We start from the raw sequence: 27039 nt of genomic DNA, 5'->3' as shown, positions 1-27039 counted from the left end.
ATAAAGAATATTGAAACAGTTTTGAGCCCCCCTGCCCCCTCATTCATGTGCTATCATATTTCTCGTTTTACTCCAGTTTTTAAGCGTATTTCCCATTTTTTTAGTTACAAAAGTGAAGTACAATGTATGTGTAATTAAATAGCTCCCTTAAAATTTTGAGAAATATGACTTTTTTCCTAATGACAGCAAATAAACTTTCAACCTCGTCTTTTCATTAGCAAACACGTACTGAAAACATACCGTTTCTGAGAAAAAAAAAGTTCAAGAGTAAGAAGACACGGTTTTGGCTTTATTGTGCCCTAAAAATGTACGTTTAAAAAAGTTATGAAATTGGCTTAAACAATAGTTCAGCAGATGAGTATGATAAATCATTAAAATATGGAAAAGATTTTGAAGGAGGACCATTATCCCTTCATTCATGTGCTTAATTTGGTACATTTCTTAGTTTCATACAGAAAAGCAGTTTTTGGGTGACTATTTCTGTGCTTATACTCCTTTAGACAAATTTTTAAGCACATTTCTCATGTAGCCCACTGTACAAAATATTTTGATATCTTTCTTAAAATTTTGAAAAAAATATAAATTTTATTTGTCTCATGACAGCAAATAAACTTTTCGACCTTGTCTTTTCCATTGAAAATTGATACTCTTATACAACTTTTACTGAAAATATGGGAAAATGCAGAAGTAAATGACGTCACAATTAGCATTTAGGAGGTCATATGGGAAAAATGATTTGTGTATTTTTACTGCATGGAATTCCTATGATTCAGAAAGAATGAATTTTAATTTCATATATTTGATTTAATATATCACTTTCATATTTTAGAAAAATACAGGATTTGTCTTGAAACTGGACCTTGTTCTCAGAAAAATGTTTTGAATACGTTTTCTTGAAGATTAAAATTTTCAAAGGTTCCAAAAATAAAATACTGAAGTTGTTATAGTAGTTGTGTGTATATATTTAAAGCTGGTTTGGTACAGCTTTGCATATAGGCATTATTTGACAAAGATTAGCACCTACAATACAATATACACTGTTACAATGTTACTGATCTTATTTTTTAAATTTTGAAATAGAAATATTGTTTAGTTTTATCTTTTCTTTGCAAATTGAATAATCAAATCAAGTTTAAACACAAAAGTTAAATAATAATTGGAATATTTAATTATCCCAAATTTTCTTCCATGCTACTTACCCAATTCACAGAGTTGTCCACTTAAACCTGGTGCGCAATCACATCTGTAACCCACCGTTGTGCCTGGCTCCGGAATACACACTCTGTTAGGGCTACAGGGATTATCAGAGCAGTCCACCACTGTATAAAATACCCGCTACATAGTTACAATGTACATGTAATTCACAAGTTAAACAGGTGTGCGTGGTGAATATTTAACCAAAAAAGCATAAAGATAACATATAGAAGATGAAAGTTGATATTAAAATGACACCACTTCTTTATCTTCCATTTCATAAATAATGTTGTCGAAACACAAATCTCAGTTTTACTTTTCTGAACATCTCATTTTCCAAAATATTTTAGAATTATTATTTTGTATTCAAATTTAGATTTAAGCCATCAATAATATTTGTAATTAGCATATATGTATTTTTCACAGAGTAAACACGTTTGTTCACAAGGTAGGACTTTGGACATGCATGTGAGAAAAATATAAATATATACAACAGAAAAACTGCGTCACAGTTTTTGATAAATATGTAGACAATATAGTATATTAATTCCTCAATTCACATGTGCTCTGATATTGGTTATTATCTCAAATATAAAACAAATATAAACAAGAGGCCCATGAACCATACCGCTCACATGAGCACTTGACCTGGAAAAAAACGCTAAAATCAGTTCAGTATTGAAAAGTTGAAATGAAGTTGTGGGTGTCTTTAATTTTCCGTTTATTCGTTATCATCTCCCTTTAGAAGAAGGTGGGAACAAAGTTTATCTTTCTTCACTCAAAATTAGTTTAGGCATGCTTTGGTCGAAATTGGCCCAGTGATTCTTGAGAAGACGAAAAGGTAAGCGGTTTACAGACAAACAAACAAATGCACAGATGGACGCAAGACAAACTGTGCTCAGAGAAGCAAAGTTGAGTCTCTGGCTCATTTGAGTTATAAATTTATTCCTTCTGTAAGTAATGGAATTAAGCTGATTTCATATACATGTGAAAATAAAAGCAAATTTCGTTTTCATTTCATATCAACTTTGAAGTATTACTAACCACACACTCCATTGGTGACTTGAATGTTGTCGATGGCAATATCTGATCTGAATCCACCTCCACGTGTACCCACAAACTGTATCTAAAAATAGGATATTACGATTTAAATCAATGTGTGTACCCACAAATTGTATCTGAAGAAAGGATATTAAGTTTAAATATCACTGCATACCCAAAAAACTGATCTGAAGATAGAATATTAAGATATTTCACGACGTATAGAAACAAAGTGCAGCTGAAGATAGGATCACGAAGCACGGAGATGTGTCTTTGCTTATAAGTTTATTAGATTTTTAATATACAGGTATAAAGTGAAAATGCGTACCAAAGACTGTAACATGATATTATATTGAGATTTAAATTCATGTCAATCCCCAAACTGTAAAGAATATCACGAAATAAATCAATATATATCCATTAACGGTAACAAGAATGTTAAAGCAATATGAGCTGTATCTTTGAGAATTTTATTTTGCTGGCAAAATGTGCTATTATTATTAATTTGTATGTAATTTAAACCCTTTTGACCAATTTGCCCAAAATAAAGTTTAAAAAGTTTCAGAAGAAATATTTATTTACAACCGAATATACAGCTTTATATAAGAAATCATTATTGTACAGGACGACAATAATTCAGTTTTGCTTCATTTAACATGTTTAAAGCTAATAAAAAAATTTCCATCGCAAATATAAACAGCAGAAGTTTATAAAAGATTTATTTTTCTGTCAATAAATTAGTTAATTACAAATTTGCAATAAATTTTTCGTACATCAAATATGCAGCTCATATTGCTTTAAGAAACGATGGCAGTTCGCGAACTATCTCTATATTTACAAAAATACAACTCAGATCAGAATAAAATTTGGCATACAAAGAGTCATACATATGTGCTATAAATATCATATTTGCTTCATGCTTGTGACGTCACAATGTGAAAATGCGGTCAATATCTAGATCACTTGTAACAAAAAATTAGCTGACTCAATCGTAATTTAGCAACAAACTGCTATAAAGTTAAACGCATATCTAGAAAATTCATTTGCAGTAGTATGAGTATATAATTATTTTTACGCGGTTGTTGAAGACTAAAAACTTGCGAGATGTTTAGTCATTACATGTAATTGGTCTAGGATTGATTGTTTCAGTGAATGAAGGGTTTAAGGTTTTAAAATGATAATTGTTCTGTTGCCCAGTAAAAGAAAGCTAAGGAAAATATGTGTCCTTTCTTAAGCAATTTGACATAAAATTGCCAACTTACAGAAAGAAAAATAGTTGAATATCTTAACAATAATATAAATATTAAATCTCTACAATGTCGTTAACGGCTTACTTTAGATTTTAAACTTATCAGATACGATAAAAAGGAGGCACTCAACTTTATATTCAATTTTTTATTCATATTCAATTTCTTCACTCAAAACCATGGTACATAAGGTACAAAAACATATAAAACATATATACATATAATACAGTGGGTCAAGGAGAAGGTGATAATTATCCACATCGAATTAACGATGCTCCCAAGACAGATGACTCGGGGTATGATGGTCACCATGCTCATTATTGAAACAGATATATACTGAAAGGAAAAAGAAACGCAGGGTAACATAATTTTCGATAAAAATTTTGTGTGACCACATGACCGAAAATTACGACAAATTTTGGTTAAACAATGAAAAAAATTTAGTTGCTCTGCATCAAAATTAGTATGGTTCTTTGAATTACTCAACCGTAAAATTTATGACGTCACGTAGGGAAAACGCTAAAAAGCCCAAAACACGTGCAATTTGATAACGACAAACTTGTCAACAAATCTTGTTGCATAAATTGATGCATATGACGTATGCACATCGTTTTTCAATATACACGAGAAAATATGAATTTATTTTCCTTTCATCTTTGACAGTTTACGAAAGTTCAATGGGGTCTTGTTTTCGAATTGCAAATTAATGAAAAAGGCAACAACGGTTTAAAAATAGTATTACAATTTAAATTTTCCCCCATAAAACGTTTATCCGTTGTCAGAGAGGGTATTAAGATTTTTCAATTACCGTGAACAAACGTAACGCGAAACAGAGTCATGTTACGAGCGGGTTATTGTGTCTCTGCTTATAAGCTTATGAAGTCTTTAATATACATGTATAAAGTGAAAATGCGTACCTAAGACTGTAACAATATATTATATCGAGATAGAAAGCTAATCAGGAAAATATGTGTCCTTTCTTAAGCAGTTTAATATAAAAGAAGAGGGTATCGTTTGGGCTTTATTGTGCCAAAATTTAATTTAATGTTCTTAAAAAGTTATGATTTTGGCTTTAACAAGAGTTGAGTAGATGAATATAAAAAAAATCATTAAATAATATTGCATGAAGTAAGACCATTCTGAAAATATGATGTCATTAATTTTGTACATTTCTAGAAAAGCCTCAGAAAGACTTATTTTTGTGCTTATTTTCCTTTAGAAAATAGTGCCAGCCACCGTCGCCCACTGCAATATTTGGATATATTATGTAAATTGTTTTGAAAAATCACATATCTCAAAATATTTGTGGGCAGCGGTGGCAGAGTATGTTTTCTGAAAGAAAATTCTACTGAAAATTGATGTCTTCTGCAACTTTAAGAAAATTCGGGAAAATGTACGAATTAATGACGTCACAATTGGCATTTAGGAGTTCATATGAGGAAAACAATTTGTGTATTCTTACTGCATGGGATCCTTATGATTCAGAAAAATAAATTTGAATTTCTTATATCACTTACAAAAAAATAGTTGAATATCTTAACAATAATATACATATTAAATTTCTACAATATCGTTAACTTACTTTAGACTTTAAACGTATCAGATATGATGAAAAGGAGGCACTTTTCTTTATCCACATTGAATAAACGGCGCTCCCAAGACAGATGACTCGGGTTATGATGGTCACCACGCTCATTTTTGACAGATAGCCATGGGTTATTTTTGTTTTAAAAACAACTTGCATGATTAGAAATATAAGAGTCGAAAAATCTTTGCTTCTATGACAGAACGCTCCGGAGCATGTAACTTGACAGTCTCGATCATGTGATTCCGCTACGACAGAACAGTCGCAGATGTGCGTTAAAATCAGACAGGACTACTTAAAAAAAAATTCTACACTGAAACTCTGTATCATTCCTTTTATGAAAGTTATTGTATTAAATCGGGAACTCTTGGATCACCCGTCGTATAAACAATGTGTACCAACAAACTGCAACAAGTTAGAATATCGAGATTTATATCAACGTTTACCTCAAAACTATACCTGAAGTCAGAAAATCAGGATATAAATCAATGTATACCCTCAAACTGTATCCCAAAACTAGATCTAAAGTCAGAAAATCAGGATATAAATCAAAGTATACCCTCAAACTGTATCCCAAAACTAGACCTAAAGTCAGGAAATCAGGATATAAATAAAAGTATACCCTCAAACTGTATCCCAAAACTATACCTAGAGTCAGAAAATCAGGATATAAATCAATGTATACCCTCAAACTGTATCCCAAAACTAGATCTAAAGTCAGAAAATCAGGATATAAATCAAAGTATACCCTCAAACTGTATCCCAAAACTAGATCTGAAGTCAGGAAATCAGGATATAAATCAAAGTATACCCTCAAACTGTATCCCAAAACTAGACCTAAAGTCAGGAAATCAGGATATAAATCAAAGTATACCCTCAAACTGTATCCCAAAACTATACCTAGAGTCAGAAAATCAGGATATAAATCAATGTATACCCTCAAACTGTATCCCAAAACTAGATCTGAAGTCAGAAAATCAGGATATAAATCAATGTATACCCTCAAACTGTATCCCAAAACTAGATCTGAAGTCAGAAAATCAGGATATAAATCAATGTATACCCTCAAACTGTATCCCAAAACTATGCCTGAAATCAGAAAATCAGGATATAAATCAATGTATACCCTCAAACTGTATCCCAAGATACGATATTTAAATTTATATCATCTCGCACTAACGATTTCTATCTGATGATACATAAAGTTTGAGTGGTATCAACCGACATGTCTGTAGCAGAGAAGTTTTATGTGTCCGCTACCCAAATGTCTGTAGAAATATATTTTATGTGTCATCAATCCTTATGTCTGTAGCAAAGATGTTTTATGTGTCTTCACCCACATGCTTTTAGCAAAGATGTTTTATGTGTCTTCAACCCTCATGTCTGTTATATGCAGAGAGGTTTAATTTGTCCGTTTGAACTCGAAACCACTGGCATGCCAATCCTCTGTTGCACCGGTTGAGCTAAAGGGTTAATCAATTAGCCAAATCTAGACGGAAGCCATATATCTTATACTGTTACATTGCCCCCTCCATCAAAGATAGATACAATGTATGTCCCCATCTTGTTTTGATGATGACACCTTGGTAGTCTTTCTTTTGGTTCAAGGCCTTATCATTATCGTCATTTTTATTGATTAAATTCATTTTAGTGAAAAAAAAAGTCGTACCATACTGTGGATAATTTAGTTCAGAATTTTGATCGTTAATTTTTTTCAATTACCAAGTACTTGAGTACTTAATGGGAATGACAGGCCGCTATCCAGTTACAAAAATATTGGTTTTGGCAAATTCACCTTTATACATCTTTTCATATTCATTTAACAGATCTATTTGTGAAAATCTAATGAGAATATTTGACTAATAGAAGTAAATTATGATTTTCTTGAAGCAATAATTATTGATTCCTACATTTGTTCCTGTGGTGGTGGGGTGGAGAGTTACTTCCGCTTGATGCCAGTTGTCCATTTTGTTCCCAAACTCAGCGAAGACTGTCATATTATCGTAAATGACTTGCAGGTCGCCCATTTTATTCCCAAACATGTGGTAGGCGAAGGACAGGCACATTGAATCAGCTATACAAAACATTCAAAACACGTGATAAAGAAGGCAATCTTAATAATAAATCTCTATATGTAATTTATTGCTCAAGCTAAGTTTTACCTTCATAATATAAGGAAAATAATTTCATAGTCAAAACAAAATCAGGTAAAATCAGGCATTGTGTTGCCATTTAATGCATTTTACGGCGTTTACAGATAAAACAATAAAAATTCGAACCTGCTATAATTGCTGGACTTTCAAGGACAGCTCTGTCTCCATCCCCACGACCAGTAGCTTCAGTGTAGGAGTATGTACTGCCTTCAAATGCCGCGCTGGGTCCAGTATTTGAAGAGGGGGTTCGGCCCTAAAACAAAATGTGGAATATTTTTTGTTATCTAAATCCAGCATCTGAAGCAAGTTTGAGAGTGTTCATCCCTTGATGCAACATACTTAAAATGGGACCTATACCTCCTTGGTAAAAGTCCTACACCCAAAACATTTACCTGGGTCATTATCTGGAAATTATAGGTCAGCTCCAGTATCCAAGGCAAGCCTGGTAACATGCATCCTCAGATGTACAATGTATCGTGCAAGTTTAGTCAGAATAGCAGGTCTTTTAGTTACTTAGATATGAGACGTGCCCCAAATATCATCAGGAAAATATAGGTCAGATCCAGCATCCGGAGCAAGCCTGGTAGTATATGCATCCTGAGATGTATCATCCACTTTAACCGTGTTCACTCATTAGGAAAATATAGGTCAGAACCAGCAAGTCTGGTAGTGTATTTTTAGATGCATCATCCATTCAACTTTTCTCAACATAGGGCTTATATGTACTTAGAAATGAAACCTGCACCAAAAACTTCAATCGTCACAAAAATGCTCCAAAACGTTAATCTTGCCGTTCCTTTGCTTCAATTAATATACAACATCTTTGCCGATACAAAACAAGAGGCCCACGGGCCTTATAGGTCACCTGAGTATCATGTAACAACTTTCCAACAATTGAATTTAGTTTGTGTTTTAAACCAGAGGCCATGAAAATCACGATTTTGAAAGAGGCACTATTGCTTATCATAATTATACACTTAGCAATGCTTACTAGATAGTCACTTAACACCCATAAGTAGATCAGAGTAACTAAGAGAAAAATGCACTTCCATTCTAAACCATGCAATTCTGCACCCCATCCCACAGGAACCACAGACCCTGGGGCCACATATTTCAAAATTTTATCATCATAAATGTTATTTCATCAAATATGGTTGATTAATACTAATGAGTAGATTTCAAAGCATTCATTTATTTTCTGACTATGTAACCCCCCCCCCCCCCCCGATACCCCTGACCCAGGGGGCATTAACCATTTTGCTAGATGCACCTTTCCTCATCATAAATATATATATATACTTAGATCATTGGCATAATACCCAGGAGCAAAGGAAAAGATTTTCAAAGAATTAATGTAATGTAGAGCCCCCTCTCCTTACACCAAATAGCTAAACCCCTGACATAGGGGCCATGAAATTAACATATTTGGAAGAGGCACTCTTGCTCATTATAACTATGTACTTAGTTAGTTTATTTAATACTCAGGGTCAGAGGAGAAATTTTTTTTTTTAAATAATGCATTTTCACTGAATAATCTATATAGCCCCACCCTAGCACTAGAACCCCTGACCCTGAGAAATTCACAAATTTGGAAGAGACACTCTTGCTCATCATAACTATGTACTTAGTTAGTTTATTTAATATCCAGGAGCAGAGAAGAAGATTTTCAGAGATTTAATGCATTTTCACTATATAATCAATAGAGCCCCGCCCTAACACCAGAACCCCTGACCCTGGGGCCATGAAATTCATAAATTTGAAAGAGGCACTCTTGTTCATCATAACTATGTACTTAGTTAGTTTATATAATACTCCAGAGCAGAGAAGAAGATTTTCAGAGATTCAATGCATTTTCACTATATAATCAATAGAGCCCCGCCCTAACACTAGAACCCCTGACCCTGGGGCCAAGAAATTCACAATTTTGGAAGAGGCATTCTTTCTCATCATAACTATGTACTTAGTTAGTTTATTTAATACCCAGGAGCAGAGAAGAAGATTTTTAAAGAAATAATGCATTTTCACTATATAACCTATTTAGCCCCGCCCTAGCACTAGAACCCCTGACCCTGGGGCCATGAATTTCACAATTTTGGTAGAAGACTCAATGCTCATTACATTCATGTCAACAGTTAGCCTGCTTGATGTCCAGGAGTAAAGAAGAAGGTTTTTAAAGATTTCACTAATTTTAGTGGTTTTGGCCCCACCCCTCAGGCCCCAGGGGGGCGGGGACCATGAAATTCAAAATTTTTGTTCCCCTCATAGATGCTGTATACCAAATTTAGTTGAAATTGGTTCCATGGTTTCAGAGAAGAAGCTGAAAATGTTCAAATGTTAACACACGACACACGACGGACGACGGACGAAAACGGATAGCAATAGGTCACCTGAGTGACTCAGGTGACCTAAAAAGGCATTTCCAAGCATCTCTAATAAACTCTGACAACTTCTTAGAACAAAAACTGCACTTAAAACCTGGGATACCGACACCAACGCCAACGGCATCACATCTCCCTCCCCGCTTCGTTGAGGTGAGCTAAAAAGCAGGCTTTGTCACCAGAACTTTGTTTATACTAAATTAATTTTGGAAAATCCACGAGAGGTTTTGATTTGAACATGTTTTATTATGCAATGAAAGGTTAATAGCTGACTTTGATAGGGGCACTGTATTCTGAGATGAAATATAAATGAATCGAACAGCAGGCATTGTATTAGGTAATTACTCAGCATGGTTATCATAAATCAAAACGGAGCGGAAGTTTAAAACATACATAGATTTAAGTAGCAGGCATTGTATTAGGTAACGAAAACAAATGGATAGGACAGCGGACATTGTATTATGTACTAGCTGAAACACAGATTGTGCAATTGGCATTGTATTATGTATTGTAACTTAGATTGGGCGGTAGGCATTGTACTATGTATTGAAACATAGATTGTGCAATTGGCATTGTATTATGCATTGAAACATAATCGGCCAACATGCATTGTATTGTGTATTGAAACATAGATTGGGTGGTACTGGCATTGTATTATGTATTGAAACTTAATTGGGCAGCAGGCATTGTATTGTGTATTGTAAAATATATTGGGCAATCATGTGTTGTATTGTTTTAAATGAAATAGGAATGGATAGGGTAGCATTGGGTACCAGTATACATGTCACATCTTTCCATACGAGGTTAACATTTTGCAGCAAAACCTACCTATGAACTTTTTGAAAAAAAAAAAAAAATATATATATATATATATATATATATATATATATATATATATATATATATATATATATATAATATAGTTGTCTGAGGAATTTTAGTGTGTGTGTGTGTGTGTGTACTGGACACAGATTTGATATATTTTCTCATTTTTTCTGTATAATATATATATATTTATATATATAAAAATATATATATTATTAAAACTTTAAATTTTTTGGCGGGTTTGATTGACTCATCCTTGCACTTTCACAAATTTTAACTTTATTCTTAATCCTAAGGAAAAGTTGCAATTTTGATGTGTTTTAATGAGAAATATTAAAACTTTTATCAAGAAAAATAATTTTATTCAGAGTAGAAATGTTAGAAAGCAAAACACCTTCACAAGTATCGTCATTCCGAACTAAGAGATGCGTGCAGAATTTAGCAAATCGAGCACACTCGTGTTATGTACACAGTTTTTGTAAACAGGGCTCGAGTTCTGTTATTGTTTATATTTAGAATTCACCGGGTGCGTTCAATCGTCACAGTCTGCTTACCACAACTGCACGGACTGACAATATATTGTGTGTTTGTTTTGCTTTCGAACGTGTCTTCTCTGAATTTTCTGGATTATAGTATTAATATTTTTCATTTATACAAAATGAGATTGCCACTCTTCCTACGGATTAAGAATAAAATTAAATTTGTGAGAGTGCAACGATATGTCAATCAAACCCGCCGAAAAATTTGAAATTTCAATATCTTTTAAACGAAATAAGATTTTTTAATTAATTTTTGTGTGAAATGCTATTAAAATATATAAGTCGTAATATTATAGAGAAAATAATAACTTCAAATCTGTGTCCAAGTACCTTTAACAGCTCTAAAGGGTACTAAGATTTTGACTAACTGAAAACCAATGGTGCCTATTATTAATCACACAAATGATTTGTGGCAAGATTGATTACATATAGTCCCATAAAATTTGAGAATATGATCGCATAACCATTTTGCAACATATCTGTAATAATAATAATAATAATAATTTGCTATTGATTTTAGGTAGCTAAACAATACAAAAATTATCAATTCAAAATATTCCATGGAATGGCATTATCCTTCTATTTTTTTTTTATTTTTGTATAAAATCCAAGTGACTAACTTCTTATTAAAGAGAACAAACCCTTTTCAGATATTTAGTTGACATGAACATGTAATATATGTACTATTTTGTATGAAACAAAATCAAAATCTAATCAAAACCACTGTTTTAAATATAGTACACGGTGCATATATTATCTATAAGCCTTTTCCAATACTTTAGTGGAAAAACCAAAATATAAAACCAAGTAAATAAACATCAAACACCCGTCCAACCCCTATTATATGAAAATAAAGGGAAAACATGAACATAAACCCCTAATTAAGGAACAACTGAAAAAAGTACAGCAACTTATAATGAACTCACACTTTTACTTGTCCAATCAAAATCGTCGTATTTTGATTGAGTCAGGAAACAGGTTGTCCCCTGCTCAAAGGTACAGCTGAAAGGCGGACTCACAGGGGAGGGTGTGGTGGTGGTGGGGATAACTGGAATAGGAGATACATTGTTACACTACAGACTCATGATCCTCTTACATCGATAACGCAAGGAAAGGTCATTTTTTTTTCTTTCAATTTGAACCAAGTTTGCATCAAGACACTTTTTTGGCTAAGTTTTAACTCAAACATGCTATTAATTTGAGCATTTTTTGGATATATTGATGAAAGTTTATACAAATTAGCATTTCAAGATGATGCAAAATTAGGAAATTAAGATGATTAAATATGTCCAAGATGTACGAACTGACGTTCCTTCTGCATCGACTTCATAAAAAAAAGACAGAAATAACTGAGAAGATAAACCACTCACCACAGTCACCTGACAGGAAGTGAACGTCATCAATTGCTATGTCACTACGGAAACCTCCTCCACGGGTGGCAGTAAATTCAATCTAGGAAAGAATTTTTATACTTTGTTTTGTTTAAATTTTAAAAATTTAATTTGCAATCTTTACATTCAATAACAACTCAAAGCTTTATACATTTTTGTAGTGAAAATTAACAGCAGGTTATACAGATAATTTCAAGGAAATGAAAACTAAAAATAATGTAGTATGTTTACATTGCCACTTGTTGGTGGAACTGAAATATATGCTGTTTTCCACTTGTTTCCTTTGTCCCCGCTTTCACTGAACAGAGTCTGGTTGTTACCAGCGGATATAATGTCCACCGTCAGGGAACCCATATTTTTGCCATACATATGATAAGCGAAAGACAGACAGAAAATCTGGCCTAGAAATACAGCATGGATTTGATTTAATTGGTTGATTATATATGGGTTAGGGTTAGAATTATATATTGAATTATAATCTTTCACAGAGTCCAGTGAATAAAATGTATAAATGTAAATTATATGACAAAGAACATGACGCAATTTCAAGGTAAGAGATCTGAATATTAACAGAAAGAGTTACTTATAATTCTGTAACACTGCAAGTAAGATCAAATAAAAGTATTCAATTATACTTTTAAAAATATTAACAAAACTAGGAGACTTATTGTTCACAGAACAATAAGAGGTCTTTCCACCTTTTTAAATTTCTTATAGTTTTTTTTTATTTTAATCTCTAAATTTAATTTTCAAGGAAAATGGCTTGAAAGATAGTGAAAATTAAAAAAAAAATTAAAATGAAATCAAATGACCTTGACCTTTGACGTTGATCAAATCTTCAAGGTCAAAGGTCAAGGATCACATTGCAATTGACCCCATGCCTCTACGACTTTTAGTTCTATAGTTATAAGGTTAAATATTAAGTGCAAAGAAGTTAAAGGGCAATAACTCATATAAGGGGTCATTAGATCCTTTAGTACTTATACAATGAAGATTTGCCTTAAGACCCTTAAGACATTATTGAAGGTTTCATGCCTCTACTGTCTACGGTTTTGAAGTAGTAGCAATAACAATGTTTTTCTCATAAGGGGCAATAACTTTTGAAAGGGTCAATCTTAGGGGACAAGAATGAAATCTTTGAAATAGATTTAAGAGTACATATGAAAGATGCAAAGAATGATTTTATGTGTTAAAAGACAAAAGAGATATAAAAAGAGCTTAATTTCTCATTTTTGGAGTGACCTTGACCTTTGACCTTTGCATAAATTTGAAGGTCAAAGGTCACTGAATCTTATGCACTTGGTCCCATGACTTTACGACTTGTCATTTTGAAAATTTTTAATTATTTGTAAAATTCAAAAATTTCAGGGGCAATAATTCATAGAAGGGGTCTACAAATCCTTTCGCAATGAATAGATCCGAAGGTCCTCTCAAGTAATCGCAGACATTGGTAAAGGTTTCAAACCTCTGCGGTTTACGATTTCGGAGGAGTAGCGATAACAAGCATTTCTTGCGTAAGGGGCAATAACTTTTAAAAGGGTTAATGGTAGGGGACAAGAATGAAATCTTTCAAATAGTTTTAAGATGGCATACTAATGTTGCAAAGACTTGAAGTATACGTTGTACAACAAAAGAGATATAAAAAGACGTTCATTTCCCATTTTTGGAATGACCTTGACCTTTGACCTTTGCATAAATTTTAAGGACAAGGGTCAATGAATCTTACACAGTTGGTCCCATGTCTCTACGACTTCTCGTTTTAAAATTTTTTTCATTATTTGTAAAATTCAAAAACTTTCAGGGGCAATAACTCATAGAAGGGGTCTACGAATCCTTTCGCAATGAATAGATCCGAAGATCCTCCCAAGTAGTCGCAGACATTGGTAAAGGTTTCAAACCTCTGCGGTTTACGGTTTCGGAGCAGTAGCGATAACAAGCATTTCTTGCAAAAGGGGCAATAATTCCTTTAAGGGTCAAAGTTCATATACGCAGGGTCAACTGCGAAAATCATTTACAAAGTACATTCTTATGGTCTATAAATCTTTTCGATAAATCTTGAAATTCAAAAACACGTTTGGCGGAAAAATAATAATAACTAGGAGACTTATTGTTCACAGAACAATAAGAGGTCTTTCCACCTTCTTTGAATTTCAAATTTGTTATATATCTGACTCCTTAAAATTATATTCCATGAAAAAGAAACCAGAATTGTCTTAAAGCACAGAAAAAATTAAATTAAAGAAAAAAATTGGAATGACCTTGACCTTTGATTTTGAAAAAATATTCAAGGTCAAAGGTCAAGGGTCATAATGCAATTGACCCCATGCTTCTATGACTTATAGTTTGCAAGTTATAAGGTTTAATAGTAAGTACAAAGAAGTTAAAGGGCAATAACTCATACAAGGGTCATGAGATCCTTTCGCACTTATACAGTGAAGTTAAGCGTAAAGACTCCTAAGACATTTGTGAAGATTTGGTGACTCTACGGTCTATAGTTTCGGAGGAGTAGCAAAAAATAGGTTTTTCACACAAGGGGCAATAACTTTAAAAAGGGTTAATGTTAGGGGACAAGAATGAAATCTTTGAAATAGTTTTAAAAGTACATAGTAATGATGCATAGACATTAAGTATATGTTGAAAGACAAAAGAGAAACAAAAAGAGCTAAGTTTCTCAGTTTTGGAATGACCTTGACCTTTGACCTTTACATGAATTTTAAGGTCAAAGGTCAATGAATCTTATGCAGTTGGTCCTATGTCTCTACGACTTCTCGTTTTGAAAATGTTTAATTATTTGTTAAATTCAAAAAGTTTCAGGGGCAATAACTCATTGAAGGGGTCATGAATACTTTTGCAATGAAGGATTTAAGGTTTTCTTAATTAGTCTAAGACATTGGTGAAGGTTTCATTCCTCTACAATTTACGGTTTCGGAGGAGTAGCAATAACAAATATTTTTGCGAAAGGGGCGGTAACTCCAAAAGGGGTCGAATTTCATATACACAGGGTCAAACGAAAAAATCTTTTAAGGAGTACATTCATATGAACTATAAATCTCCTCAATAACTTGTGAAACAAAAAACCATTCGGCGGAAAAATAATAAAAATAATAATAATAAACAGAACAATTTCAATAGGTCTTTCCACGGAAAGGTGGAAAGACCTAATAAACAGAACAATTTCAATAGGTCTTTCCACAGAAAGGTGGAAAGACCTAAAAATAGAACATCTAAAGGCCGCATAAAAATTTCCCATTTAGCTTAATGCATAAAGACAAAGCAAAAGTGATAACATTAATTGTAAAACAGACAACACATGAATGACAACAAACTTGAAAGATAGTGACAGATCACTCAATGACACAAAAAACTATTAAAAAATTTACTTGTTGCAATATCTGAACTTTGCAGCTTGGCTGCTGCATTTGTCCTTTTTCCTGATGCTTCTATGTAAGAATACTTATTTCCTTCATAAGCAGACGAGGGCCCTGTTCCACGTGATGGTGTACCTCCCTGAAATAGCACATCATAAACAGTTTATTGTGTATCAAATTTACAACACTTATTACTAAAAAAAAAGTAAACATATATATAACAATGAAGCGCATTGAAGTGGTAAAATTTCTCGTTTGAAATGAACGTTTTGAGCTATCTTTAGAACCTTGATTGTCATACAAAGATACGCCCATTTCTTTAGAAAGAAAAATCGGTCAAATGGTTCATTCGAATACCTGTGGAACAGGTATTCCATAAACATAATAGCCAATCAAATTGACGGTCTACATAAACACAGAATAAGCCCATGTTCGACCAATACATGTGTTATGGAATCTCCAATAAACATGAAAAATTCATAATTGTTTACAAATTCGTTGCAATACGTGTTTTACGGAAGCTGGAACTCTCTAAATCTCTCATAACTTTAAAAATCTCCATTCCGGCGTAACTCTAGTTGCTTGTCGCAAAGAGTGGGGTGTCCTAAAACGTTGCGACGAATATTTCTTGTTCGTTTCTAAAGAAATGGGCGTGCCCTTCTGATATAATTGACGCTCAAAACATGACTCAGAACGTTTCATCCAAACGGAAAATTTTACCACTTCAATGCGCTTCATTGTAATCTTTCCTGTAATCTAGTATCATACTTAATTATTACATAATTGTCTAGTTAAATTTTGAAATAATGATCTAGTTTTACTAACTCGTCTTATCAAGTTTAACATTGATATAATTTAGTTTTGTTTGATTGGATTCAAAAATACTCTATATCATATAACCTGGGTTTCCAACGGTGACTTAGGCCTACGTCAAAAACGTGCCAATTCTTAGACGTTTACACAATTTGTTTTGCTAATTTTATCTTGTTTTACATATGAATTGGTCCTGTATCATTTACTGACCTCACTGTCCAGTATTATTAACTGTTATTATCTTCTAGATATCATTACTTAATATATTAACGTTCAGTATTGCTCACTGATATCTAAAGTTACAATATGACGCATCTCTTCAAAAACAGACTTGTTAAAATTTTCCTATAGGATTTGGAATTTTTTTCATACTCATGAATGTATACACTTTCAGAAAATTACAAATTTCATAAGTAAATAATTCTGATTATTCTATTCAAATTAATTATTATTTATGGCCCATAAATATATACATCGCAACGTGTTCGAGGTTCCAGTCATTCCATGCTATACACGCATGCGTAAAGTTTTCATAAACAAAACAGCATGGTAAGAGAGGGAAGCCCGGTAGGCCTGGTACATTGACAAAGTAGACCAAAACGAAAAACAAAACCAAAAATAGGACTGGAAATTAAAAAGCAACTTTCCTGACAAAAATTTAGTTGGAAAATTAATATAATCATTGGATGAAGAAGAAACGGGATCTCGGCGACATTCACGTGGGGCTCGCGAAGGTTCTACCCTACAGGTTTGTTGATACATGCTATCATTTATCGTATCTCCGTGGCTTTCAAATAAAAAAAATAAGTGTAAACTCAGCGTAAAAATACACTTATGACATATAAAAATTAAATTACCATTTGAAGTGCAAATTGTATTGGAACTGCAGAAAGATATTTTGTTTGACATTTTGGTTTGGTGGATTTTCCTTTCCTGCACCCCAATACACAAAACGCCAACATTTGTACTTAATCATGTTAAATGCGTCTGAATACAGACTAATATGTTAACTATTATTAATTTACCGGAGAGTTAAGAAATTTTGATTCTCAGAATTGCTTTTACTTTTATGAATTACTATTTTGATATTTAGTAAAATACAATTAAATTCAATTTATTTTATTGAAAAAGAGAAAAAAATCACGAATGAAGCTTTTATAATATCCATTGTATACTTGTCAGTATCACAATATATGTGATAGCAACCATTATAAGGAAGTGTTCAAAAACTATTTGGTTACCATAGCAACGTTATTTGGGACGCCTAAATTTTTATTAATTACTTTTTTAGTGAAATAACAAATATTTGATAAGTGTTATCTATTTATTGAAGAAATTAAAATAATGCACTTAGGCCACAGATTCTGCATAATGAAAACGCCAATAGCTACAGTGATTTTTCCTGACTTTTTGGTTGCTATAGTAACACATTATTTTTGTTAAATTTATGAATTTACATTTTTATCATTTTATTTTGAAATTATGAGGTTTAGTAGTGTGATTTGTTTTACTTTTGATATTTTTTAAAGCTATACGTACAAAAAAGAGCCAAATGTTGAATCTACAAATTCATCCAAAATCTCCATAGCAACCGTTTTCATTTTCGTTTTATTTTATTTCAAGAAATATTACCACTCTAGAAATTTTATATTTTGTTGAGTAAGGAATGACCTTTCCAGTGATGGTAGTTGTTTGTTATGGATTGCCTGCGTTTTCTTGCTACTACGCTTAGAAAATGCCAAAAATTGACATTTTTGCAAATTTGTTAAAATTTGAAAAATTCACACTTTTCACTGAAAGACAACTCTTTTATGACCAACTACTGGATAATTTCATCAGTTGTGGTAGTTACTACAACAAATATTCTATCAGAGTAGGCAACAATTAAATCTGTAAATAAAATGCAGAAAATGTAAATTTATGATGAAGATTGTATACTTTCAGTAGGTTGCTCCGTATTTTTGGCCTCAAAATGGTGGTTTTGGTTACCATGGCAACCCGGACTCAAAATAAAAAATTAACCCCAAAAATGTTCTATACATGGTGTTTCTACGTTGCATGCAAAAAATCAGCAAAATCTGTGATGTACCATTTCCAACTTTTTTCTAAATTCTTTGATTCTTACAGAGAATGACTCTTAATATTTCATTATAATCGTAAACCCTACGTACATTGTATGCAGTGTCATTTTAGAATTCACGTGGTACAAGTAAACAGAACTAAGTTGTACGACCCTTGATTTTCCGGCAGATACTTATTACGTTAATTTTGTATGAGGAGAGAATATTTATTTTTATCAAATGCTTACTTCAACTTTTTACCTTATTCTTGAATGAGATATTGGGTAAATTTGAATGAAAAAGCACATGACTTGCAGCCGTATTGCCGCTTTAATCACCTAGTATTAATGATAAATGGTCCTGTATAACTTGATCTTTTTTGCCAGTATTAGTTATTTACTTTAACATCCAATATCACTAACTGTTATTATAGCTCAATATTACTTACTTTTCCTATCCAGTATTACCATATAATGGACATAAATTTACTTTTCTATCTTTTCCAGTACTAGTATTATTGATAAAATAGACCTGTATTATTAACCGATCTTATCCAGTATTTTTTTTCCAGTACTAGTATTATTGATAAAATAGACCTGTATTATTAACCGATCTTATCCAGTATTACTTATACATGTACAATAGATGGACCTGGTATTACTTACTGATCTTATCCAGTATTATTGATATAATGAATCTGTATTATTTATTGACCTTTTCCAGTATTACTGATACAATAGACCTGGTATTACTTACTGATCTTATCCAGTATTATTTATATAACGGATCTGCATTACTTACTAATCTTATCCAGTATTACTGATACAATGGACCTGTATTACTTACTGATTTAATCGTCCAGTCAAAAGAATCTGAACTTATATCTCGCAAGAAGCAAGTATTATCTTCAAAGGTACAGTGGAGGTCCAGCTGAGTAGTTGTAGGCCTAGTTGTAACTGGTTGTGACGTCGATTGACGAGTTGTTGGTTGTTGTGTTGATGGCTGTAGCGTTGTTGGTTGGCGGGTTGTTGGTGCCTGCGTTGTTGGCGCTCGTGTGGTTGGCGCCTGCGTTGTTGGCGCTCGTGTAGTTGGCGCCTGCGTTGTCGGCCGTTGTGTTGTTGGTTGGCGGGTTGTTGGTTGTTGAGTAGTTGGTGCTTGTGTACTTGGTTGTGGAGTTGATGGTTGACCTTAATATAATATATCTTAGAAATTGATATCTATATTCTTTTCAGACCTCATCTTATCTAACACACCATTAAATAGTAAAAGTGACATTAAAAAATAATATACCTTTATATTTGCAAGTAGTTTTTTTTTCATTTGAAATAACTTGAATTTTACCAATTAAAGTAAAAATATCTTATATACAGCATAATACTTGGAGAGAAAAAAATGACATACATGTAATAATAGATCTATGCGGATTGATAAGATTTTTCGGGCTTTAAATAAGTTGGATTTTATCAAGTGAGATAATAAGTGAACAGAAACCTACCACAAGGTGTTGACGATAATACAACGTCATCTATGGCAATATCACCTTGCCATGAACTCCCACGGATAGCTTCAATTGTGACCTAATTAATCAAAGAAATCTTGTCTTGAATTTCATAGATTGTTTAGTGACCGCTACAAAAATGGTCATTACACAACTGAGTAAATACCCTTTTCACTCATTTTAAAAATGAAAGTAGGCCGCGAACTTATTTTTTCTATGCAAAATCAGTTCATATATAGGTTACATCTACATATTTTCAAATCTGTACTGTATTTTAATGTTTCAGTTAGCGACATTTTGCTGACAATGCATTCCAAACGCTGTTCTTTACAGAAAAAAAAACCCATCCCAATCGCAATATTTTCACACATATGTGTTAACTGATATTCAGATATTTAATTATAACAAGTACATGTAGAGTAAAAACATCAGTTGTTGAATTAATGGCCACGAGTGTGCCGTTTTAAATCACAGATGACTCGAAGCCATTGTTAAACAAACCTGGCCTTTATTACTTTAGGAACGATTGGAATAAAACGTTTGGCAGTGATGAAATCCAAATTAAAAAAAAGAAATATATAGAACTGAATATTTGTGTTTTTTTTTTCAAATATATCGCAATAGTACGGATATATCTATAAAGCTGTTTATTGACTTATTTACCGGTGATCTGCCATAACAATCATTCAAAAATGGGGAAGCTTACAAACCTAAGTCATGTAGACACCGAATTTAGCGGTTTTTATTTTGGTGAATTTTTAAAAATTGCCAAAATAGTCCAAAATTATATCCCCACCAAAAAAAAAACGGTACAAAAAAATAGAAATTGAGAAAGGGCCTTTCCTTTTCTTATTTATTAGGTTGAGTTAATGTTTAACGCAAAGTTGGCAATTTGTTCGCCATATTTTGGTCCACATTTCTGCTTCAAAGTTATTAACATAAAGAGCCATAGCGCATTTCATAGGCATTTTCGCTTACTCTAGTAGTGATATTTCAGACCGTTTAACAAACCTTCGTCATGCAGTCTTAATTTCTACATGCGTTAAACCAAATCACTCAAAAATGATACTTAAATGTTGATAGTTCCCTCATATTATAGTGGGAATATGAAAATTATTGAGTTAATTAAGTTCACCCTGAACCAGAAAATTAAATAACTTCTGAATAATTTTATTTGTGGCTGCACTTCATTATATTTAGATAATTTTGGTCTAAATAAAGGTAGTTTTCATACTAAAAAATGATTTTAGAAAGTAATTTAATTTTTTTCCCCTAATCTTAAGATTTAGGGATCTGTCTTAAAGAGCCATAGCTGCCTTACCGAGGACACGACCGACTCAAGAGTTTAAAAGGAAATCACTTACAGTGTACCAGTATCTCTATAGATATACCTTTGCAAATACATTGTATATAATAGAATTCGTGGTCCAGTGTTGTATTTTCATAGTTCCAAGTACATGTATGTCCATCGACAATTTATTTATTCAGTATTTTAATTCTGAGAAAAAAGATTTTAAAAATCCAATAAAAGTGTAAAATGTATTTAAAACTTTTTGAAATTATGTAAGCATGTGTATTATAAAGCATAATATACTCAAAGAAAAAAGTACATATGAAAAAAAAAATGTGGATGTTGAGCTCGCAATCACCATATTTACGATTAAGCAATCATACCACTTCGCCAAGCCATTTAACTCAGGTGGATAAAAAGACAGATTTCCAAATCGTAAGATAATATGGGAAGCAAATTGAACAAATATTTTCATCATTTTCAATATGATCGAAGACTGTCTTAAAACAAAATTATTCAAATATAATGAAGTGTAGTCATATCCAAATAAAATTATTCAAAAGTTGTTTTTCTGGTTAAGGGTGGCCTTTGGCAGCAGTTGGTCATCAATTAGTGGATACCTCATTATCTACTACATGTATATAATCTATACAAACTGCTTGAACAGTTTTCATATTTATCATATGAGGGAACTATAAACATTAAAACATCATTGTGTGCTTTCAGGTTCTATAAATGTATACACTAAGATAAAATGACAAATGGTTGGTTAAACAATATATTTGAGAAATCACTACTAGAGTAGGTGAAAATGCCTATCAAACGTGCTCTGGCTCTTTATCTATTCAATATCAATGACTTGGTTTTAATGCTAGAGTGTAAACTTGGTGACTGCTTGTAAGAGTCCCGCATTTTTTCTATTCTTTTAATTTTTTCTTAATGTATCTTTTCTACGTTTCTCTTCATTATACTATACATAATTTCAGAATTTATAATATACAAATTACAACTTGAAATTATCTAAGGAAAAAACAGTCCTTAACCAATTTAGTGACGCAAATTCATGGCTTCTTTTATATTTCATTGATTTTCTAAAATTAATCTATTGTTTCAGAATAAGAGGACATGTATTTTAGGGGGCCGACTTAGGTTTTATTGCCTGAAAACTACAATAGCAAAACTCTTCATTTTTAAACAATATATAACTGACATTAACTTTAGTGTACATGCAAAGTTTGGGCGAAATCTACCGTCCAGGTATTTCTAAGGGACCATCTCAAAATACAGGTACATTTACTATAGGATTATAAAGGAAAGTGACAATTTTTAGCACTTTAAAGCAAATTATACAAATACTACAATAGCGTTTTTGTTCAAACTATACCATATGATGAGTAAAACTATCTTGTACATTATGTGTAAAAAACACAAAATTCTACCGTCTTGTTACCAGAGGGGGGCATCTCAAAACGCCAAAAATTAACGAATTTTTCTGTTATTATAGAGTGCTACAAAATATGACGCATGCATAGGATTTATACAAAAAATAATAAAATATGATGAAGAGATTATCAAATTCCTGTGTAGTAAATTTCAAGAGCGTATGTTTATTACTTTTTATTTAATAACATTTTTATTACCCCTTTCTTTAAGAGCTTCAGTTTATCATAACGTCAAAAACACACTATAACGACGTCAACCTACCTATCAGTTGCAAAATCGGTCAAAAATTCAGTTATGTGAAATTTTAATTACATTTTTAAACCTGTTATTGCTTAATTTTGTTTAATTTTATTAATCAATTGAAAAAAGTTGCTTTAAAACAGTAAATATGCTTCATTTTACTATGATGTGCGAAATATTGCGCAATGAAAACTAGAGTCGGCCCCCTTAACATGTAAAACGATCGATTGTCATCTAACATTCTTGCAACTATGAAAATATCAAACTTGTCCACGAATGATAACTTAGATATTGTTTGATCTTGAACTGAAAAGGTACTGTATACGATGTATATATAAATAGAAATACTTTTTCTGTTAAGTAGAGAATTAATTTTTTATTCATTCTTGGATTAATACTTGTCAGACTGTGTTTTTATTGAAATCTTGCAAAATTCATCAAAGAGAAGAATTATTTAGATTATACATGCCATTGATATTGTTTTCAGTATAATCCAATTATTTTACCTGGTAATTGACAGTGTCAGCAATATCAACTTCAGCTTTAATCCACTGGTTTCCCTGACTTCCCGATTTGGTCCAGACCTGGTTTCCATTTTGTAAAATGTTCAGTGTTCCAACAGAATCACCATTCATGTGATACCAGAAAGACATGCATCTTGGGATAGCTTAAGATAACAGAAAGTGCAAGATAATGTATATCCTGTTTATTCTTAATATGATAAATATTGTAACATCAAACATTAAAAATAACTGTTTCATTTGATGCGCCATAATTTTAATCTAGGAAATTGAAGTAACAATACTGAGAATAAGCAATTGGAAGATGCATGTAATCGCCGTATTTTTATTTAACATTTTTGATTTAAATACTTAAATAGTTTCTCTACAGAACCTTGGTATACCTAAAATTAAAGGCGTTTCAAGTTGAAATTTATCTCCTTGTGCTACGGGGCTGGAAACCTCTGCATACATATATTGTGTTCCCACCTTAGCTCTAGATGGACCCGTCCCGCTAGACGGCGTGCTACCCTGTAAAATGGAAACGTCAGAGAATTTTGACAAACAGGTATGACAGCTCGTCTGCAACTTCATGAGGTCTTCAGATGTAATTTGAACAAATTTAAGAAAAAAAACTTAACGAGAAAATATCTCGGCTACTGATGATTTCTGAACATACAATATAATTCTAGATTTTTCAATTGAAATACCTTTGTCCAATTCAGTTAAATACTTAAATACAATATTTTTAATAAAATTTAACGATAACGCAGTTTAAAAAATATGTATTGTAAGGTAGCATACGCGTAAACTAGTATTGAAGCTTAGGTGAACTCGCATTTCCATTTTTTAAAATTCTATCTGAAAATTATCCAGCAGGAATCCATTAGAATTTTAAGCAACAACTGAATCATAAAGTACATGTATATGTATACTGAAATAATCATTAGTTTACCGAACGTATGATCCAGTCGTAGTTGTTTGTAGGGGAATTTGTAAAGAGACAGTTTTGTCCAGCTTCAAATCCACAAGAAATCGTATCAGTGCCTAAAAAAATAAATCTGTAACACTATACAAGATTTATATAACGATAAAATACGACAGAATAAATTGATAGATGAAGTGATTTTTCCTAAAACATGTAAAATAGAATGATCAGGTATTGACAAGATATAAATTGTCTGGTACTCTTTAACAGATTTTAAAATAGGTTTAAATGATTGTCTGTACTTATCACAATTAACAATTAAAACAATAGTGTTTGATATTTGTAAACCAATATTATTTTATTAACATTGACCTTTGTTGGTCTTTGGGGAACATTTTATGCATACAGACATTAGGTATGTTCATATTTGCCTCATTCTTTATTATCAATTTATAAGTTAACCTGACCACCGCCGAAAGATGGGTGAAATATTGCCAACTCGATCGTAAATAGTAATCTTTCTGATCAGGGCTTTGAAAAATTATGAGGAAACTCTTTGAATGATATGAAATGTCGTGTACCATTCTCTTAATCAAACTTCCAGTACATGTTTTTAAAATTTATTTATTATCTTTAGATAATATAGACCTACAAAGGCTAAAACCTTGATCAAGTGGTTCAGACTTTGGGAACTTCAAAAATCAAGTTAAAATAACCTTAAAAAGAATCAAATATAAAGTATTATATGAGGAAAAAAATATTTTCAATATGCAATATTAATCTAACAATTTTCTCCATTAACCTTGAATACAATTTTAATTATCACTACATATTTAGAATTGGGAAAAGAAACTATTAATTCGTAAAATCTGAGCCAAGACAAAAGATAGATTAATGAAAACTATTTCTCTTTTTTCAAACTGTTCTTCCAAAATAATGTTCTCTTTTTTCATATTTTTTATGAAGAAAAAGAAAAAAATAAATTTCACCTCTAAACTGCGACTCGGTCTGACAATAGTTTTCTTGGGGTGGAATTTTCAATGTTTCACTCGATCAACTATAGTAAAACTCGTTTAGTTCGAACACAGATATAGCGAATTCACGGATATAGCGAAGTTTTTCTGGGTTCCTTGCAAAATTCTTAACAAATCTTTGTAAAATTTTATGGTTATAATGAACTCTGATATAACGAATTTACGGATATAGCAAACTGATTTTGGGTCCCGTTGAGGTTAAATATAATTAAATTTACATCTTTTGTAACGAACTTTCAAAGATTTCAAAATTTGATGAATCGAACTAACTTTATTTTCTTTTAGCATTTGTTTATAAAATTCAATTCATAATAAAACCTTAGTTATCAAAGGTATATTTTGTAATATTTGCTTTCCTAAATATTTGGTAATAATACTTGAAGGAAAACATGCATATTGCGAATTTGCTATATATGGTTAAACCAATTCATTATACGGATATAACGAATTATGGATATAGCGAATTAAATTCACAAGTCCCCAGGACTTCGCTATAACCGAGTTTTACTGTATATGCAATATTTATATTATGTATAGAGGCCTTTAACTATAACCCATAAGATTAGTGGTTTCAGTAATATAAAATTGTGTAAAATTGATGATTGCAAAAACGATCGATTCCCGCATTGTTTTCTATTCTTTTCATTTTTTCTTTGTGCATATTTTCTACTGTTTCTTGGAATTATACTAAACATAATTCCAAAACTTATAATATACATATTACAACTTGAAATTATATCAGAAAAAGAACAGTCCTTCATAACTAATTTACTGATGCAAATTCATAGTTTCTTTTATTTTTCATTGATTTTCTAAAATTAATCTATTGTTTCAGAATAAGAGTATTGAACTTGTAAAACGATTGTCATCTAACATTCTTGCAACTATGAAAATATCGAACCTGTTCTTTCAAAATAATGTTCTCTTTTTCTTCATATTTTTTATAAAGAAAAAGAAGAAGAAATTCACTCCTCTTCTGCGCCTCGGTTTGACAATAGTTTTCTTTGGGTGAGAATTTTCAATGTTTCGCTGGATCAACTACATGCAATATTTATATTATGCATAGAGTTCTTTAACTATAACCCATAAATTTAGTGGTTTCAGTCATGTGTCACAATTACCGTGTAAACATATGACTCAAAATAAACAATTACCTTGTAAACATATATATCAATTTAACACTTTCTTCTTTAATAAGTGTGTCTTCTCTCTATTTCTATATTCTATATAAGTACCTTTTGCAGAAAAGCTTTGTCACAATTGTTTTCTATCAAGTATTAAAAGAAATTTTCTCTGAATGACTAGAACACAAGTAGAGTTTTATTTAAAAAAAACTGATACTTTAGCAATCTAAACAAATGCTGTAAAATCACATATTTTCGAGGAGTCAAATTTTCGTGGTTTGAGGAAAACATATTGGTTCATGCCTTCATGGGCATTTGATTTCGTGGTTGACGAATTGTTCAGTAGTAATATATGTGTAAAATTGCATTTCGTTATGGATATAAATT

General features: G+C 31.9%; 1 protein-coding gene across 1 annotated transcript in view; it reads right to left on the bottom strand.

Annotated features, from left to right (window-relative positions):
* The window catches only part of LOC134262594 (MAM and LDL-receptor class A domain-containing protein 1-like), a 62923-nt gene that overhangs the window by 11640 nt on the left and 24244 nt on the right, over nt 1-27039 (bottom strand). Inside the window, exons 17-29 of the mRNA XM_062745004.1 lie at nt 24522-24613; nt 23971-24097; nt 23573-23733; nt 20090-20171; nt 19441-19781; nt 15734-15860; nt 12585-12754; nt 12333-12414; nt 11889-12010; nt 7347-7473; nt 6978-7141; nt 2239-2320; nt 1200-1319 (exon numbers count right to left, since the gene is read on the bottom strand). Of these exons, the coding sequence (XP_062600988.1) occupies nt 1200-1319; nt 2239-2320; nt 6978-7141; nt 7347-7473; nt 11889-12010; nt 12333-12414; nt 12585-12754; nt 15734-15860; nt 19441-19781; nt 20090-20171; nt 23573-23733; nt 23971-24097; nt 24522-24613 (1797 nt within the window). The remainder of the gene's footprint in view (nt 1-1199; nt 1320-2238; nt 2321-6977; nt 7142-7346; nt 7474-11888; nt 12011-12332; nt 12415-12584; nt 12755-15733; nt 15861-19440; nt 19782-20089; nt 20172-23572; nt 23734-23970; nt 24098-24521; nt 24614-27039) is intronic.

Source organism: Saccostrea cucullata, unplaced genomic scaffold (genome assembly GCF_032062105.1).
Source record: "Saccostrea cucullata isolate Sc308-1 unplaced genomic scaffold, CSIRO_AGI_Scuc_v1 ctg3856, whole genome shotgun sequence".
In the NCBI taxonomy this organism is placed as follows: Eukaryota; Metazoa; Mollusca; class Bivalvia; order Ostreida; family Ostreidae; genus Saccostrea; species Saccostrea cuccullata.
Note: the sequence above shows the minus strand (reverse complement) of the source record. Positions and strands in the feature narration are given on the sequence as shown.